Source organism: Protopterus annectens, chromosome 7.part0 (genome assembly GCF_019279795.1).
Source record: "Protopterus annectens isolate FY-2018-M chromosome 7.part0, PAN1.0, whole genome shotgun sequence".
Taxonomy (NCBI): Eukaryota; Metazoa; Chordata; order Ceratodontiformes; family Protopteridae; genus Protopterus; species Protopterus annectens.
Genome location: NC_056739.1, coordinates 1,539,005,044 through 1,539,024,596, shown reverse-complemented (window position 1 = coordinate 1,539,024,596; position 19,553 = coordinate 1,539,005,044). Strand labels below are relative to the sequence as shown.

The 19,553-nt window shown below is 37.2% G+C and overlaps 1 protein-coding gene across 8 annotated transcripts in view; it reads right to left on the bottom strand.

Annotated features, from left to right (window-relative positions):
• The window catches only part of IQSEC1 (IQ motif and Sec7 domain ArfGEF 1), a 2,803,266-nt gene that overhangs the window by 169,064 nt on the left and 2,614,649 nt on the right, over positions 1-19,553 (bottom strand). For all 8 annotated transcript variants that reach the window (XM_044078078.1, XM_044078079.1, XM_044078080.1 and 5 more), the window contains one exon: positions 18,072-18,238. In XM_044078078.1, the coding sequence (XP_043934013.1) occupies positions 18,072-18,238 (167 nt within the window). The remainder of the gene's footprint in view (positions 1-18,071; positions 18,239-19,553) is intronic.

The following is a 19,553-nucleotide window of genomic DNA, read 5'->3' as shown; positions in this document are numbered from 1 at the left end:
TTGTAAGTGTTGCACATTTTGTACATTTGTTCCATATATGAGAGATACATTTCCTCATAGGTTGTGAGCTATGGTGTCAGTTCAGCAAACTCAATGTGGCTGCACAGTTTGCTGTTAGATGGTGGTGGCGGTGTCTAGCAGTAGTCATGAGAATTATCTACCAGTCCAAGCATCTATTATGTATCATGTATTAGATTACAAATCTGGCTTTGAGGCTATTGTACTTGGACATTACTTGTGCTAGTTCATGTTAGAGCTCAGGGAAAGCTAGGTATATTGAAGGTATATTGTACGTGGAAAGATGTTTTCAAGGGCCCGGACTGCCTGCTTGTGAGGGTAACAAATAAGGATTGAGCACTGGCTCAGGTGTCAAACAGCCAGCCAACAGATGGAGGAAATGACTAGGCTCATCTCCCTTGGGTTGCTACTTACTGTAGCACTGCAACACCTAGTGGACAGCAGTAGAACTACATGTGACTTGTAAGAACCATGGAAACAGAAACGTGCATTTCAGCACTCAACAGTGTTAGCTATCTCATGACCTCTAGGGGATGGGAGAGGTAGGTAAACTCCTTAGACCACTCAATTGACAGGCCCAGGAAAATTAACAAACATTATCTTTCCATCTATCTACCTATCTATTTATCTTTATATCTTTTTTACCACAACATTCCGACTGCGATAAAACCCCCTTTTCAGCAGATGCCTGAACTTAATAAAGGACTTGTGGGTGGGGATGTGTGGGGGGAAGCTTGCTACCATAGGTCAATGGGAACATGGGGATTTTTAATTTTTCTTTTTGTAATGCATATTTGCTTCTACCGGTAATTTCTTTAGTCCCAATTTCCACAAAAAATCTTGACATTCAACATGACTATTACACCATTTGTTTCTTTCTTTGATTGTATTGATCTTTGCTACTGGAATATTTTCCCAAGGATTAACATAATAATATTTTCTCATAATGTATTTGTACCATATTTTTATATGGGTATTTTTTTACTCTTGTATTATTCCTTATTGTTTTCATAATTCTTCCTACTTGTATTAAAATATTCTTATTAATAAAGTATCATATTTTTCATTTCAACATTTTTGAATGAATTGAATGTTTGAATGACATGGTGTCCCTCATCAGTTACTTAAAACTCAAAGCTGATTTTTTATTTTAATGAGGTGTACACCATTACTTGTTTTCTATCTTTATGCAAGATTTTACAGCAATGTTCACATTGATACCAGTTATTGTTTGTTTTAAGACATCTGGACTTTTTATTGCATATATTTATTGTTGTACAGACTCATACATATTATGTTTTATTTTTTCTACCAGTAGTTTTCAGTATTTTATGATATTCATCAACTGGCATTTTTTGTAATTTAGTGTCAGGGTATATATTCACTATACATATTCTCTGCAGTGGTACTATGAATTGGCTTATCTTATTAAGAAAGAAACAATCTACATACTAAGGGAGTCTATTTCTTTAAGCATTTCAATGCCTAATTATTTAATTTAACTTTATTAAATTAATGATTTAATTGTTTGATGTATAAAAGCATGGTCTTTCAGACTGTCTGGTATTCTGAAGAATTCAATCCTAATATTTGACGAAAGCACTTAATAAATTTTACTTTTTCTGTATCCTGCTCCATTTTTCGTGCTTTTTGTTACTTGTCATTTCAACATTTCAAAACTTTGTATAAATTTAATCATGCAGCACAGATTATCATATTAATCAATCCGAAACCTCATTCTTCTTAATTCATACACAACACACCTCTTTTAACAGGGTTTAATCTGGATCTCCATATAAAAGAGAAAATTATTTATAACAAAAGTTTCTCATAAATGCTAGGAATCATAGCAACACTTAATAAATATGCTGTCCTACCTATAAATACTGAGTTAGTCAAACACACTTTTTCTTAAAAGCTAAAACTATATGTTTTACATAATATACAGATATATTTTAATTCCTTTAATATGATATCCCATACATTTCTATTACTATCTTTATCAAAATGTAGGCCTAAAACAGGTATTTCTTTCATACAGAATTGTATTCCAGCTATTTTAATAGCATCTCCGGTTCCTTTATTTTTCTATTTGTTTAAGTTCATACCTATTTCCTTTAAGCATTCCACTAAATAAATTATAACTTCTCTCATCTATCCTCTATTTTTACTACTAATAATTTCATACATGTATGACATCATAACTTGAATTTCAATACCCAAATTAAAATTATAATTTGCATTCTTCATTTTTTGATTAATTTCTATAACTACTGTATTCATAACTAAAGCAGATAAAATATCCTTGTCTTATACCATTGTCCATGTCTAGTTCTCTGTTTAACCAACCATTTACTAAAACTCTTACCTTACTGTTGTTGTATGCTATTATAAACAATTATTTTTTTGCTAATATTATACAAGTCCATTATATCCCGTAATATATCATGTTTTATTGAAGCAAAAGCTTTGTTAATATTACCTACCATAAGTTTTTATATTGCCTTTTTCTATTTATAATATCATCAGGTATTTCTCTCACTATTATTAATAAATCTTGACATTCTTTTCCTTCAATTCCATGTACATTTTCCTCCATTATAATTTGCATCTTATGTTTAAAATGTTTCTGTATTATTTTCATAAATAAATATTAAAAATCTGCATTATTTAGTGTTATTTGTCTCCAGTTCTTTATTTCTTTTTCTCCTTTTTTTCATAAAATATAATTATTCTTTATAATTTATACCTTCATTTAACCATTCATTAAGCACACATATTTTGTCTTCCAGTCTTCTTGTTTTTTATATATTTCAAATCCATTTCCATGCGACTTAGCAGGACATTTTACATTTAACTGTTTTAACACTTTTTCTAGTTCGTATATTGTAATTTCTTTTTCAAATTCTCTATTAATCTGTTCTGAAAAATGTTTTTACCTCCCATATCCTTCCATTTTTGTTTTTTTTAAACATTTTTTCTACATAGCTTATAAAAAAAATCAATAATTTGTTGTTGACTTTTTAAGTTTCCCTCTCTAATTTTTATTTTCCTCATTACACTACTATCTTCCTTTACTATCTTACATAAATACGGTTATACTTTTTTCCTTATAATAATAGATTTTGTTTTTATAATGAGTCTTTAATTTTATCTCAATTTCTCTTATAAATTTCTCTCTCTGTTTTATATTATTCTCTGTTATTTTCTAAATTCTCCAATGCTTCTTTAAATATTTCTATATACTCCTGTTTTTCTTTCTTACTTTTCTTTGCCAATATAAATGTCTATATATTTACTTTGAAAGATAACCCATCATTCAGATTAACTACTGTAAAATGGTTTCATACTATTATGACCCTTCCATAACTGAATAATTATTTTCCTTTATCCATTCCTTATTTATTCTTTTTATACTTTTTAATATCTTTATATATTTTTTATTATGGGTTCATAGGTAGGTACTAGGCTATTGGCCCGAGGGCCAAAGTAAGCCTAGCCAACAGTGTATTAGCTTTCACCACCCATGTAGTGTTAAATTCCTGCCCCTCTATCAAGCAGAGCCCCAGACATGCTCCCAGGGGTGAATTTCCTATCACCCATCCACTTATCAAGGTTTTTCTTGAAGAGTTCTAATGATGAGCTCTGCTTTATGTTGATGGGAATTTTGTTCCAGAGTATGGGAAGTCTCTGGGATAAGAATCTATCCCAAGCATGTCCTATTTATTGCTGTGGTGAGTTTCAGGTCCCTAGAGCATGTAGCTTGGGGAGATTGGGATTTCTTTAAGTGGAGCATGTCCATCAATTCCTTGTTTGACATAGCTTTGTATGTCAGACAGAGGTCTCCTCGGAGTAAGTGATATGCGACCGAGTAGAGTTGGAGTTTCTTGAGCCAGTTGGCATAGGGCAACTGTTTGAGGCCAGCAATCCTCTTGGTGAGATACTTTTGGGGCCTCTCCAGTTGTTGTAGGTGTCTTGTGAGGTACATCCCAAATGGGGCATTGTATTCAATGAGGGGTCTGATAAGTGATGAGTAGAGTAGAGTATTATGATTCACTTCTATCCACAACACTAAATGATCTGAAAACCCTGTTGTAATGGTTTCTTCTTCCTTCATACTGATATCTTCTGAAATTATAAAGTAATCAATTTCAGTTTTTTAAACACCCCTTTCATATGTCTATGTTTTTGATCCATATAACCTATTTTCTATATTTCTGTATGTCTTTTCTGCGTTTCTTTTCATAACCCTTTAAATCACAAATAAAATCACTAATTATAATCTGCATGTTTACGCCAACAAAATCTAACATTGTTTTTCAAATGAGCTCTCCCTCTCTTTATGTCACATAAGTATAAACATCTATAATTATATATACTTTCTCTAGCCACCTTAAATCTGCAACTGTTAATCTTATTATTAGTAGTAATATAACATCCATCATTTTTACTGCTCTCCTGCATAACATTGCTATCCCAGCATAGTTTTCATTTCCAATATTCCATATTATTTACCCAACCCATTTTGTGCTTGCACTCTTTCATCATAAGTCAGGAATCCTATATCTTCTAATGTAATACTATCTACGTTGCATTTGTTATACCATTCTAAGATTCATATTCTTCTTATATTCTTCATACTACTAACAGTAAATGAGAATTCTCAAATTATTTCTTTCTCTGTTTCTTAATTTAAGTATCATCTTTCTCCTTTATTGCTTGTATTTATTAACCATTGTCTTTTTTTCTTTTCATTTATACTAAAGGTTTTAAATTTTCTTTTCTGTCTTTAACTCTTTTGCCAATAGAATGTTTTCCTCTTCCTACCTTCCAACTTATATCTTCTTCATCACTAGCTTCCAATTCTACCTCTAGTTCCTGTCCTCTATCATTTTTTGTACTGTCTCCTTTTTTCTTCTAAGCATTCCTCTATTTCTATATCCTCTCCATTTCTACTTTTCTCTTTATTATTACTTTGATTTACTATATTTTGCTCATTTTCTTTGCAATCCATCCATAAATAACTTGTTTTTTTCACATTTATAACATTCAAATTCACATGTTTTAGCTTTGTGGCCTGTTTTGCCACATATATAACATTTCTTTACAATTGCTGATTAAATGTCCTTCTATTCAACAAAAGAAACATGTTTTAGGGTTGCCCCCAGTATTTTACAATACCTGTGTTACCAGCAACATTTATAATGCTTGGAATATGTATAATTTTCTCCTTGTCCATTTTTTAAATTATTTTACAATCCCATCTGCACATCAATAACCCCCTCCTGTCATACACTTTTGAAATGTCTATTATGACTTTGCAAGCATTTTTCAAATGTTCTTTTGAAGTGTTTCTTTCAACCTCGGTTTGGAATTGCACATGTGTTTCTTTTCAGTTTCTCAAAACAAAGCTTTAATTATAGCCATTCTATCGATTGTTATTCTACCTTTTTCATACTCACATAAAAATTTCCCAATACTTTGTATAGTTTCAAAATAAATGTCATAAAATGTCTCTTGTTAATCAAAATGAAACCTCTTACCTCTTTTTGTTTTTACTCCCAAGGGTAATAATAACTGTCCCATGCCTCACATCTATTCAGTTCTTGGCTCTTTTTACTTTGTATTCCTAGCACCAATTTTCTTTCTAGTATGTCTTCTTTTTTCTTTTAGTTTTGCCATTCTTGTATAGTTACCACTGTCTCCAAGTATGTCTTCTTTTTCTGTATATTTGCTTCTTCTGGTCTTACTTCCATATATTACTCCTGGATTCTACCCATGATGTTGCCTCATGAAACTTTGTTCACCAGCTCACTTTGATTAATGAAATCTTTCAATAAATCATCCCTCAATCCTATTGACTTGGAGGGTTATAACTGCATTCTTCTCTGGTTGTCTCAATCTTACCACATAGCTGCTGTTGGAATAAATCTTCCCAGTCTTCTACATTGTCTGCAAACTCTTTCTTACAGATAGCATTCACCACTGCTCCCTGTACTGATTACTCCATCTTATACACCATCCTTCCAACTGCCACTGTGTTAGGAACAAGACATGTGAACGTATTTATAGCTAGCACTTCTGCGAATACAGACAGGAAACGATTGTAAGGGAAGTTTCCTGATGTCATGGCCAAAATTCCTCTAGTACTATAAATACCACCTCAGGTCTCCTTTGAAAAGTGGTTACTAGCCTAGTAAGCTAACACAGTCAGCAATGAATGAATACATACATAAATCCTAAAAAGATGTCATTGGAAAGTAAGATACATTATTCAAAAATAATTTTGTAGCTCAGTAAAAATATCACATCACCTACACATTAGTAATTGTGTGCAGGCCACTTCTATTCCCTTCAGCAGTCACTGAACTAATTGCCCACATTAAACATAAAAATGCAGCTTATGCAATGTAAGTGAACTGCTCGTCTTAGATATAAAGACATAGCATCTTTATTTATTTATTTATTTTACATTTGTTTACCCAGATAGTCCAAATGTGCATGGATCCCATTTTCAGTTGAAGTCCGGGGAGAAAAGCTCCAAAAAGATCAGTACAGCAAATATGGTAAATACAATACACATGTTAATAAAGTACAGTACAGAGTCAAATGTTAATAAAGTACAGTTTCAAGGCCAAGAAAGGAAGAAAAAGTGAATATACTATAAGGAGCACAGTGTATTAATAATACAGTTGAAAGGATATTTTGTTCAGTCATTTGGTTACATTCATCAGTGGCTAGTACAGTAATCACACATTGATTAAGATTACAGAAAGTTGTTGTTGCAAGCTTTCATAGAAGGTTAAGGTATGATATGATCTAATTAAATGAAGCTTACACTATACAATGGATATAAAAAGTTTACAACCCCTATTAAAATGCCAGGTTTTTGTGGTATAAAAATGAGACCACAATAAATCATTTCAAAACTTTTCCCAGCTTTAATATGACCTATAATCTGTACAATTCAATTGAAAAACACACAAATCTGTTAGGGGAAAAAATATGACAAAATAAAAAACGTAGAATAAGCTGGTTGCATAAGTGTGCACACCCTTAAATTAATACTTTGTTGAAGCACCTTTTGATTTAATTATAGCATTTAGTCTTCTTTGGTAGGAGTCTATCAGCATGGCACATCTTGACTTGGCAATATTTGTCCACTCTTTTGTGCAAAAGCACTCCAAATTTGTCAGATTGCGAGGGCATCTCTTGTGCACAGCCCTCTTCAGGTCACCTCACAGATTTTCTATTGGATTTAGGTCTGGGCTCTGGCTGGGTCATTCCAAAACTTTAATTTTCTTCTGGTGAAGCCATTCTTTTGTTGATTTGGATGTATGCTTGTGGTTATTGTCATGTTAAAAGATGAAATTCCTCTTCGTCTTCAGCTTTCTAGCAGACGCCTGAAGGTTTTGGGCCAAAAGTGACTGGTATTTGGAACTGTTCATAATTCCCTCTACCTTGACTAAAGCCCCAGTTCCAGCTGAAGAAAAGCAACCCCAAAGCATGATACTGCCACCACCATGCTTCACCGTGGGGATGGTGTTCTTTTGGTGATGCAATGTGTTGTTTTTGTGCCAAATGTACCTTTTGGAATTGTGGCCTAAAAGTTCAACTTTGGTCTCATCAGAACATAACATATTTTCCCACATGCTTTTGGGAGACTTGATGTATTGTTTTGCAAATTTTAGCTGGGCCTGAATGTTTTTCTGTGTAAGAAAAGGCTTCCGTCTTGCAACCCTACCCCATAGCCCAGACATATGGAGAATACAGGAGATTGTTACATGTAGTACACAACCAGTACTTGCCAGAAATTCCTGCATCTCCTTCCGTGTTGCTGTAGGTCTCTTGGCAGCCTCCCTGACCAGTTTTTGTCTTGTGTTTTCATCAGTTTTGGAGGGATGTCCAGCTCTTTGCAATGTCACTGTTGTCCCATATTTTCTCCACTTTTTGTTGACTGTCTTCACTGTGTTCCATGGTATATCCAATGCTGTGGAAATTTTTTTGTACTCTTCTCCTGACTGACAACTTTCAACAATGAGATCCCTTTGATGCTTTGTAAGCTCTCTGTGAACCATGACTTTTGCTGTAGCAGGCAAATGAGTAAATGTCAGGAAAATCCTACTAGTACAGCTGAACTTTATTTGGGGTTAATCCGAATGTCTTTAATTGATGGCAGGTGTGTATCCAAGAAGACCGAATGCTGTAATTAAATCAAAAGGTGCTTCAACAAAGGATTAGTTTAAGGGTGTGCACACTTTTGCAACTGGTTTATTGTACTTTTTTTTATTTTTTATATTTTTCCCCCTAACAGATTTGTTTGTTTTTCAACTGAATTGTAAAGGTTATAGGTTGCATTAAATGTGGGAAAGGTTTTGAAATGATTTATTGCGGTCTCATGTTTTTACATCACAAAACCTGACATTTTAACAGGGGTGTGTACACTTTTTAATCCACTGTAAGTTATATATCCATACTAGACTAAATTATGCATCTTATTTAATACAAGTTAAATGCCCACATTAAACAGAAGGATATATCTTATCCACTATAAGTTTGTTTGTCTTTTCGGCTTTTCCCGGTTAGGGGTCTCCACAGCGGAACTCTGGTCCGCTAATGATTGGCAGTAGATTTTTTATGGTGCCAAGTTGCCAGCCCGATGCCCAACCTTCAGCAAAGGCATGCCCATTCACGCATGTCTTTCGGAGGCCACTCGACCACGGGGAGGACATGCAGACTCCACACAGAAGGCACTCCAGCCATGAATCGAACAGGAAAACCTCTTGCTTTTAGGCAACAACGCTACCACTGTACCACCGCAGCACAGCTTATCCACTATAAGTTAAAGGTTCTAAAAGCCACTCCATGAAACAACATAATACTTCTCTCCAGATGTAATTATGTCAAGTTTCACAAATTTCTCTATACCTAACACATTACTTGCAGAGGTGCTTTATTAAAGGTTTCCTATGCTCAGTGGTGTCCTGTTGTTTTATTTTAATATAATTTGTACTTTAGATCATATAGTTAAATTACATAGTACAGGATGCCAAGTGACTTGGTGACCTAATGTGCTTTAGAAATTGTGCTTTTTTAGGCAGGATTCCATTGAGAAATAGTTAAATGAAGACAAGACTGCTAGAATTTAAAGTCATATTTCATTTATAATAGATGCACAAGACAATATCACCAATAAAAAGGATAACCTACGCAGATAAAATAAATAATTTCCAGAGGCTGCATTTTGAAAGACTGATATGAGATTCCAAAATTAAAAAGTACACTAAAAATACCCAGAAAATTCAGCTGAGTATAGTTAATGATGCAGATGGAAAGAACCCAGATGAAAGACCATAATGGATGATGACTTGGCAACATCTCTCTGTTACTTGCTTCCTCACTGCTGGCCAATCAGTTTTCTACTTGGAAGTAGCCTCAGCTTACAATACAAGTTTCCATTTTCCTAATGTTAGTCCTTTATGTGAACCATCACTCATTACCTAAACTCTCAGCTTCCATTGCAGGTCCTCCTTCTAGATTTTATTTTGTTTTGTTCCTTTATGTAACAAATTAAAAAATAGTCTGCCATTGACTGCCCTCAGTCATAGTCCATAATGCTAACCTGCAGGTGGTTAATGCTGGGTACTCTGTGTGTCTCTCTTATACAGCATCTGCTCCCAAGTTATTCACAGAAAATCAGAGTGTCGTGTGGTATAGCAGGCGTTCACAGAGGAAGTGGGCTTCTTTTGGCACCTCTTTTTTTCTACATCATGGCAGACTACTTACATTTAACAACACTTACAGTTTTAAGAGTTTATTATAAAAACCTCACATAAAAGTCAGGAAGGAAGCCCGAGTTACCCTTTATCTAAGGAACCATGCAAGCATAATATCATTATAATACAAATGTAACTCCCTGAGGAACACTAAATAACATCCCTGAGAGTCACGTCTCAAAAGCCTTATAGGTGAGAGCAAGATGACCCACACTTGAAGTACAAGGGGAATAACCTAGTCTATCTGAGTTGGGAAACATACAAGGGCACTTAAAATGACAATTACTTGTTGTAGCTAGTTGGCACCTTTCCACTTTTGACTAAAAGTGTGTTTTTACATTAAGAAGACTGGGACTGATATTCTAGTAGGAGTAGTAAAATAGCCTGGTCAGTCCGAGTTAGAAAACACAAAGGGAGGCTGAAATTGACTGTTTTATCAGACAGAGGGCTTTTAGGGACCTAGTTGGATGTTAATCTGCACTCAATAGCTACTTTTGCTGTGGTTTTACATTACGTTGTTCGTGGATCATCCATCTTGAGGCAGGAGGTGTTTACCTGGTCTCTCTGAGGTGGGAGGTACTCCAGGGAGCTGAAAGTGTAGTTGTTTATTGGCTAGAGGGCACAGGAGTTATTTTTCAGCTTTCTTCTGTCTGCCATAAATTAGGGATGTTTTTGCAGAACTCTCTCAATGGTTGCTAGCAGTACCCTGTAGAGTAGCAAACCTGCGAAGTTGGTACTTAGGACTTAAACCCATAACATGGAACGGCTTTGTGTGGAGCTAAGCTTATGGCAACTAGTTAGGGCATCAAATGGCACTAAGATTACAGCACTGATATCTAGCCTTCACCCTACACACCACTCTGGTGACCCCTGTAAAACTTAGATCCTAAAGCATTATAGCACAATGCAAACATAGGTCCTCACAATATAGATTTGCAGTTTCCTAATGTCTCTGTAGCCAGCTTGGTAGATATAGGCATCCTGAGACAAAGTAGTAATTGTCTCATGTAGTCAGTCAACCTTTTAATCCTTAAAGTAACTAAAACAGTATGCAAGATATGTACATACATAACTTTCTTGGAGGCAAAGATCTCTCCTACGTACAAGGTTGTCAAGAATACACGCACACACCACATCCATCATACATACTGCTCATCACACACACACACACACAGACCCTCTTATGTTAAGGCACTCAAAGACCTCCTAAGTTGTCAAACTGCATCACCTACCCTCAACAATTACTAAAGCATACACCACAAACAAAAGCTAACACCACATGTAAACCTGCACCCAGTGATGCTCCAAGAACAAAGCCCTTAAGGCAAGCAAACACTTTACCTGGTGCTCTTCTCATTGGGAATTGTACTGCATGGCAAACGGAATTCCATTGTATGACACACGGATACGCATCTCGCCAGGCTACACAAGCAGAAGATAATGCTCACTTGTCTATCTGGAGCAAGGACCCATAATATCACGCACACATGCACTCAAGTCACTGGACCACAGGTACCAATATGATTCTATCATAGTCCATGTGCATGTAAATAACCTGAGGCATACCTCACTGCACTATACGTAAAGAGACATTACGGATCTCTGTGAATATGCATCACACACAGGGACGTTCCTTGCATTGAGCATCATCTACCGTCACCAAGGATGAAGCCACAGTATGAACAGAAAATTACTGATTTTACTAACTAGCTTAGTCTATGATATCACTCCAGGGGAATTCAATATCAGCATGGGAGGACATGCCAAGGACTATCTTCAGCTGTTCCCCCTTTGGATATTGGCCAAAACCGTATCCATTCCCTTTAAGCCTTTTTTAGGCAATTTTAAAATGCCAAGCTACTAACATAGCAAAAAAGAAAAAAAAAAAACCCAAAAATAAATAAATAACTGAAAGCAACCTTAAGGTGTTACTGTTCAATGCTAGGGACCTAAACAAGAAGCTCCACAGCCTACAAGCTCTCCTCACTCTGGAGAATGTAGACATCTGTGCTGTCACTGAGACTCAGTTTAAAGCCACAGAAAATACACTGCAGTGGACAGTGACAGTGCCTTCCACACATGAAGAGCAAGTGTCACAAGCAGCGGATAAAGGTGGAGGTCTCTCATTTTACTTTAGCAGCAAATACATCTCTAGTTTGGTTAAATAGGATGATGCCCTAGAGTTCATCCACTTTCAAGTCTCCAGTTAAAGGCTTCTTACCATGCCCTGACCAGCTACAGGTCACCCTCATTGACCCATAAAGCTCACAATTCTTACCTAGACCTATTAGAGGCACTCACCATTCAACCAAATACCCAGTTCTTGGGAGATTTTAACTACCCCTCCATAGACTGGGAAATGTACACTGCCGCTAACTTTCAGGCACAATGTTTCCTGGACTTTATCATCCCAAACACCCTAGACAAATCTCCAATCAGAGGTTTAAACATATGCACTCTCTAACCAGAGGATCAAAGATATTGGACTTAGTACTCACCAACTTGGGAGAGATTTGCACCCCCACCCATGTCACGTCCCCATTGTTGAAGTCAGACCACAAAGTTGTTTACCTCAAAATAAAAATCAACCCAGAAAATCCAACTAAACCCACAATAGTTAGGAGCTATTTTAAAGCAAACTACATCCTATTAAACAACAGTGGCTCCCCCATACCCTGAAAACACAGCTATTTATACAGAATTATTTAGATAAACCCTGTACAGACATGTAAATAGCTGCACTGAGGCTTCTGTACCTACCAGAATTAAGTCCAGATCTAACACCAAAAACAAACCACATCAGTGGAATCCTTACCTTGACAGGCTATATAACAGAAGAGAAAAAAAATCATGGCTAATATCAGAAAGAGCAACTCTCATAGAGAGAAGAGCTCTCTGATTCAACTAAACAAGAAACTAAGAGGTCTAAGAGGTCTAAAAAAGTCCAACAAGACCAATTACACCATCACAATAGCCTCCCACACTAAGGACAATCACAAAGCCTTCTTCAGCTATATCAGGAATCTTAAAGCTAATACTCAGCAGTGTGCAGAACTAGTGTTAAATGGCAGAACCTTCAATGACCTGGGTGACATAGCAAATCTACTGGCTGATAAAGTTAGTTCTAACTTCACCACCCACTCCTCCACTACTCAGTGTGAAATCTTGTCTAGCATATCCCTCAACTATAAATAGGGAGCAGGCCCTAGGGTGCACACTAAGGTCAAAAATACTGCTGCGATGGGCCCCAGCATCTCCAGTTTCCTCCAAAATAGCCTAAAATTTGACCTGGTAGGATCACCTGAGGCATTCTTCAGCTACAGCCTCAAAACAGGTTACATGCCTGGTAAATGTAGGGCTGCAATGGTCATCCATTTTCATAAGGGTGGAACATCAACTGATCCTGGGAACTACAGAACTATTGGTCTGACAAGCCTAATATGCAAAGCCATTGAATGAACTATGATGGAAATGATCAACATTGACATTGGCAACTGACCCTAACCAGTTTGGCTTTAAGGGAAGGTCTTGCCTACTTAACCCAGTAGACTTCTTTGAAAGGGTCGTTATGACTATGGATAAAGGGAAAATGGTCCATACTGCCTACATTGACCTGGCCAAGGCATTCTATACAATACCCCCCTCAGGTATTTTGGACAAACTCTCAGAACTAGGCATAAATCCATCCATAACTCACTGGACTGGAAGCTGGCTCACAGAGAGGACCCAAGAAGTCAGGATCAGTGAGACCACCTCCACCAAGAGACCAGTCACCAGAGGTGTACAAGGGCTCCGTGTTAGGCCCACTCCTTTTTGGCATCAACTTCTTGGAGGTCAAGGCTAATTGTCAAAAGCCATTTGCTCACCAAATTCATAGATGACTGTAAATTAGGAGCTAACATAGATTTCCCTCACAATGCCAACATCCTACAAGAGGGTCTTACACAAAAAAAGACTGGTACGAAAGTTACAGATTAAAACACAGTGCAAAGAAATGCATTATAATACTCTCTGAGAAATCATCCACCCAAGCTAATTAGTTCATTGATAAAAGACACCTAAGAATTGACCTGATGATTAGTTATCTGGGAACATATGTTCAACCAACACATAGCCAAGATAGTAAGAAAATCATTCTGTGTCACCCGCCTCATAAGCAAGGGTAAGGAAGTAATAGTACCACTCTATTCAGCCATTATCAAACCCATCATTAAGTACAATGTCCCCTATGGCATGTACCTAACTAGGCACTTGCAACAGTTGGAACATCCTCAAATGTTCCTGGAGAATCCAGGGTATGAATACCTTACCCTCCACAGATCACATTAAGGTCTGAACACAGTCTCTTACAGGTTTCTGAGAGGTGATCTATGTCTAGCGTATAAGACAACCTCAGATCTAGCTCTGCTGGATCTCTAGCCCACCCTCAAGACAAACAGCAATAGAAACACTAGATCCAAGGACCTGGACTTCATCTATAACATAAACAGAATCTGCTGGAGAACGTGTCTCAAAGGATCCCTGCAATATGGACTAATTTGCCCATCTACATGAAGCAGAGTTCATTCCTGACCTTATTTAAAACAAACCTTGATCACTGGATGAGAAATCACAAATTCACCTCTGTCTGGCCCCATGTCTCTGATGGACAGAGGTCAACAGTAAGTAAATTAATCCCCAACTAACAACCCCCCACATACCCTTAGCTACTTATATACTAACATACTCTACCATAAAGGTAACCAAGGAACTCTGAATAAAAGCAGGTTGGGTTGCATGACTATGCCTGTATAGACTCTGGTGATTATTATCCTAGTATAAACCTATGAACCATGATCAGGATAAACATTCCTGAACCTTCCATCCATCCATCCATCCATCCATCCATCCAGCCACAACCATTTTTTCCATTTTGCAAATATGGTTGGGGTGTCACTTAACAGTGACAATCATCTAAAGCCAAGGTTTAAAGCAGTGGGTGGCTAGCCCTGCCATGGTTGTCCTTTTATATGACTCACTTGGCATTCACACTCACAACTATGGATTATTTAGAGTATCCAATCCATCTAGTACATGTCTTTGTAATCTGGGAGGAAACTGGAATACCTGAAGAAAACCCACGGGAAACACAGGGAGCACATGCAGACTCTGCAAAGAAGGCATCTCAGCCAAGAATTTAACCAGAGAACCTCTTGCTGCAATGATAGCCACTTCCCTTTTAATGCCTTATGAATGATGTGTTCCAGGCCAGACTGGCTGTTATCTTGCCAAGCCAGTCATGCAGTGGGGGTTAAATAACAATGGAAGTCACATGCCTAATTATTTGATGCTTTGCAAGGAAGTATCTGATGGACATGCCTTGGACACAGAACCTTTGTCTGAATCAAACTGCTGACAAAGCGTACAGTGTTACATAACATGCCTAAAATCTAAAGTGCACACTCAAATGCAGACTCAGACTTTGTTATATGTTGTTGTTGTCTTTCGGCTTTTCCCAGTTAGGGGTCGCCACAGCGGAACTCTCGTCCGCTAATGATTGGCAGTAGATTTTCACGAACGCCAAGGTGCCAGCTCGACGTTCAACCTTCAAAGAAGGCATGCCCATTTACGCATGTCTTTCGAATGACCACCCAACCGCGGAGAGGACATGCAGACTCCACACAGAAGGCATTCCCCACACTCCAGCCGAGAATCGATCGGGAGAACCTCTTGCTGTGAGGCAACAACACTACCGCTGCACCACCGCGGAAATGCAGACTTTATGCAGCTGTCATATTCTACATAGATAAAGCTCTGGCTGAAAGAAGTTTACAGATGAGCTGTCTGACTCTTATGACTTGACTTTATTATAAATGAATATCATTGTTAAAGGCATGTTTCCAGTTGCTTTAAGGAATACATAAGCAAATAGAGATATTTCCAAGATTCAGAACCTGCACTAAGTGTGGATACTTGTGAACTGCGCATGACACTGAATAGTGATTCAAACCATAACAGTGGAGTGAGTTCTTACATTTTATTCATTCTCTCTACTCCTGACAAGAAACAATCAGCAGCACTTTCTACAGTATGCCACTATGTAACAAAGTGCAGTATCTGGAATTCACCACTAGATGGTGACTTATAATGCTTATTCTGTTGCCAGTTTAGCTATGGCTGCTTTGTTCTATTGTTCTTTGCACTAATTTGCTTTTGTTTCCATTATTGCTGCTGTGGAGTTTGGAATAGTTACTAAAGCTTTTGAATTCAAGGTGTTTCTTTTCATCTGCAAGATATGTCACAGAGTACGATTATGTTACTGGTGGCTATTTAAACAGCATGGGAATGGTGTGCTAATCTAATGACTCCAATGCTATATTTAGCAATGAACTTAAATATACTGGGGAAAGTGGAAACTGACTGTAACCCAGTTTGCTGGGTCTCATTTCTCTGGAAATTATGATGAACAATACTTTCAACATAAAGTGCAGTTTTAAACTTTAGACAAAAAAGAAAGGAAAAATATTGTTTCAAACATTTTTTAGGTGTCAAACCCCTCTGTACACTCCCCACTTACTTTCCTAATTATAGCAACACCAAAATCACACAGCATCAGGGAAGACAGACTCCTCATTCATCTATTCCTTCTTCTCTGAAGGTAGTGCTACCTACACAGTGACATCATTAAGTATGGGGAGGGGAGGAGCAAGGGGACTTGCCTAACTGAAAAATACTGTATTTTCATTTTGCATTTTTTGTTTTCATTTTTGTCCTCAAATAACAATCCATGACGAGAACATAACAATCTGTTGCTCCAGAAAATTTAGGGCTGGATTCAGGAAGAACCCATGCATGAGCATTGACAATTGTAGGAAAAGGGCCAGTTAATGTGATTCTGCAAAACAGTGAATCAGACACACATTTGCAGCAAAGAAGAAAGTTTTCACTATCAGCTAATATGCATGTTTCTGAATCACTAGGTGATTACTGCAAGCCCTAATAAGCATTTTACTGTGGTAATCACTGTTGGCAGTCCATGCATCTCTTCTGCACAGGTACCCTCTCTCATTCATCCCCCCTCCTATACACACGCACACATATACTTCTCAACTGTCTTTGATTTTATAGAACACCCATGAATTTTTTCTGTAATATATACTGTTCATCATCCCAAGCCAGTGAATAATGCCAGCCAATAGAGCATATTGCTTATGCAGAGTTTTTTGTTGTCAAAGCTGTTGTTCTATTAATGTTTAAGATACATGGAGTAAAAATTCCAATGTATCCCTGGAGTCTTGAGCCTCACTCCCAGTATTACAGCCTTTGGTCATTAGTCTAAGGGGAGTTGAGAGGTATGGAAGCATCTCCCCAGAACACATACACTCATAACCCCCCTCACACACACTCACCATACATTACTCAGCCCTCACACCCAATTGCACACACAGACATACTCATCCATTCACCCGCACCCCCCCCACACACACACACGCGCGCGCACACACTTATCTGAGATCACTCATATCCCTACAGACACTCACAAATGCTGACACAAACATACACATAGTGACACCAGCACCACTTCTACTTTTCTGCTAAACTCCCCAGCACTTACCTGTAATGCATTCTCTCCTACTGGAAGTAATGAGTGAACATGAGGTCTTTTGGATGTGATAATTACACTGGCTGGTCATGTTAATTTACACAGCCGAGTGACTCTATGAACTGCTTGGCTGAGTAAACCCCTTATAGCAGGCATTTCTGAGGGGGGAATGGTTAATTATCATATGCTACTCCACCAGAATGCTTCACTTACATTGTGGTAAATTTTGAAGACAGCCTGTCAGAATGATTCTATCGAACAAACTGAATCACTGTGGTACTGCTGTCTATGAACTGGAAAAGGTTAACACCAGTAGAAAATGGACTTGTTAAAGTTCACCACTGGTGGTAGCCATTTCTGAATCCTAGAGTGAGTCTGATAAAAACATGGCAAAATTGTTTATTTAATATGTTTATTTACCAGTGTAGTATGCTGATCACAACAGACAATCTATAGACGCAGACAACAAAACCATAATTGTAAAATACAAATGTTTAAATGGTGCCTGCAAAGCAGTAGCATTGCAGTGTGCTTTCCAGTAACACAAATTCATCAAGATTATTTTTATCCTTGCTTCATGCATGTAGTTCACTGGTTTTATTTTTATAATCTAAAACAGTTGGCTATGACATACTCTTAGCATAAGCAGTTAAGAAACTGCCAGCTAGATCAGCACGGGCTGCTTAACCTCTTACCTCTTAAATTTTTGACAAAATCCTCCAGCTTCATTTTGCGTTCAGGTTTGACATTGGGACTGTACATGTCAGTGTTTAGCAGTATGATAGCAAAAGCTAGGATGAAGATGGTATCTGGATTTCGGAACTGCCTTACCACCCCTGGATTACAGATGCAATACCGCTGGCTGCAAAGAAAAAGAAAAGACAGCAAAATGTTATCAGAGATTACGTCTTTGGCACAGTTGTATTTCTCTTACTGCTGGAAAAATACTCTATAAAGTTCTGCACCAATGGCTAAAATATATGCATTGCAAAAGCAAACATTTAATAGATTTTCTTAAGGATTCAGATAAAAAGCAAATGTATTACAGAAAATATCTTTGTAATTTTCCTTAGTACTGCCACAAATATATTATTGGAAAAATGTGTATACTAAATTGTAAGAGTTATGGAGAGGGAAATTATTGCCCTCAGACTGTGAATGTCCTAAAGGGGCAACACTGCCATTAGCATAACTGAAATGTTTATTCCATGCACTCCTCATTATTTGTTTGTATTTTGCACTCAACATTTTGGTTTAAGAGCTATGTCTTGACAGGAAGTGGGGTTCTGCGCAGGAAATGACATTGTCTGACATGAAGCGAATGGTAACAAATGTAATGTGCACCTGATTATCTCTTCTGGCACGCTCTTCAGTTCTGGCACAATTCAGAGAAGGAAAAATTCAGAAAGTAGAAAGGTAAAGAAAAAAGAAAAGGAAGTTGAAACTGTAAAGCAAAAGGGACTATCAGCTGAGAAGAGAAGGGGCAACAGCAAACAAAAATGTTTAGCGTAACAAGAGGTAGTTGAAAAAGAAGATACTTACTTTTATAGTTTGTTATTAATTTCTTTAGACTACAATTATGGAAAAGCAATCAGGAAATGAGACAAACAAGAAATACTGAAACTAATGCGATGGAGATTGATTACTTGTTCAAGTACTGTTTTCTGTGAATTTCATGGCTAATCAACATTGTAGTATAAAGCAGTTTACAGAAAGCAAGGAACAATGACCCTCCTAATACAAAAGAACTGGGAGATAAAATGATAAATAATTAAAATGCAGACACCAAGGAACTCTTAAATCATGAAAAGGGATAAATAGCAGTTAGTCACAATTTTTTGTTCTTCTGTCTTCCCTCTGTTACCTACCCAAAAAGGAACAACACAAAGCTATCCAAAATCTGGCTGGGCAGCATGGCTAGCAAGTTAAATCTGAGACTTGAATTAATGCATATGCTCAGGCAGGTCAGCAGAGACTGAGGTGGAACGCTATAATGAAGAAATGAACAGGATAATGGGTGAGGACACAGGCAATGACGCAGATGTGGAAAAACATCAAAAAGATATTCAGCTGCTCAGATTACTTGTGTGTCAAATGTCACTGTTCATTAATTTGGATTACACACACACACACACACACACACACACACACACACACACACACACACACACACACAC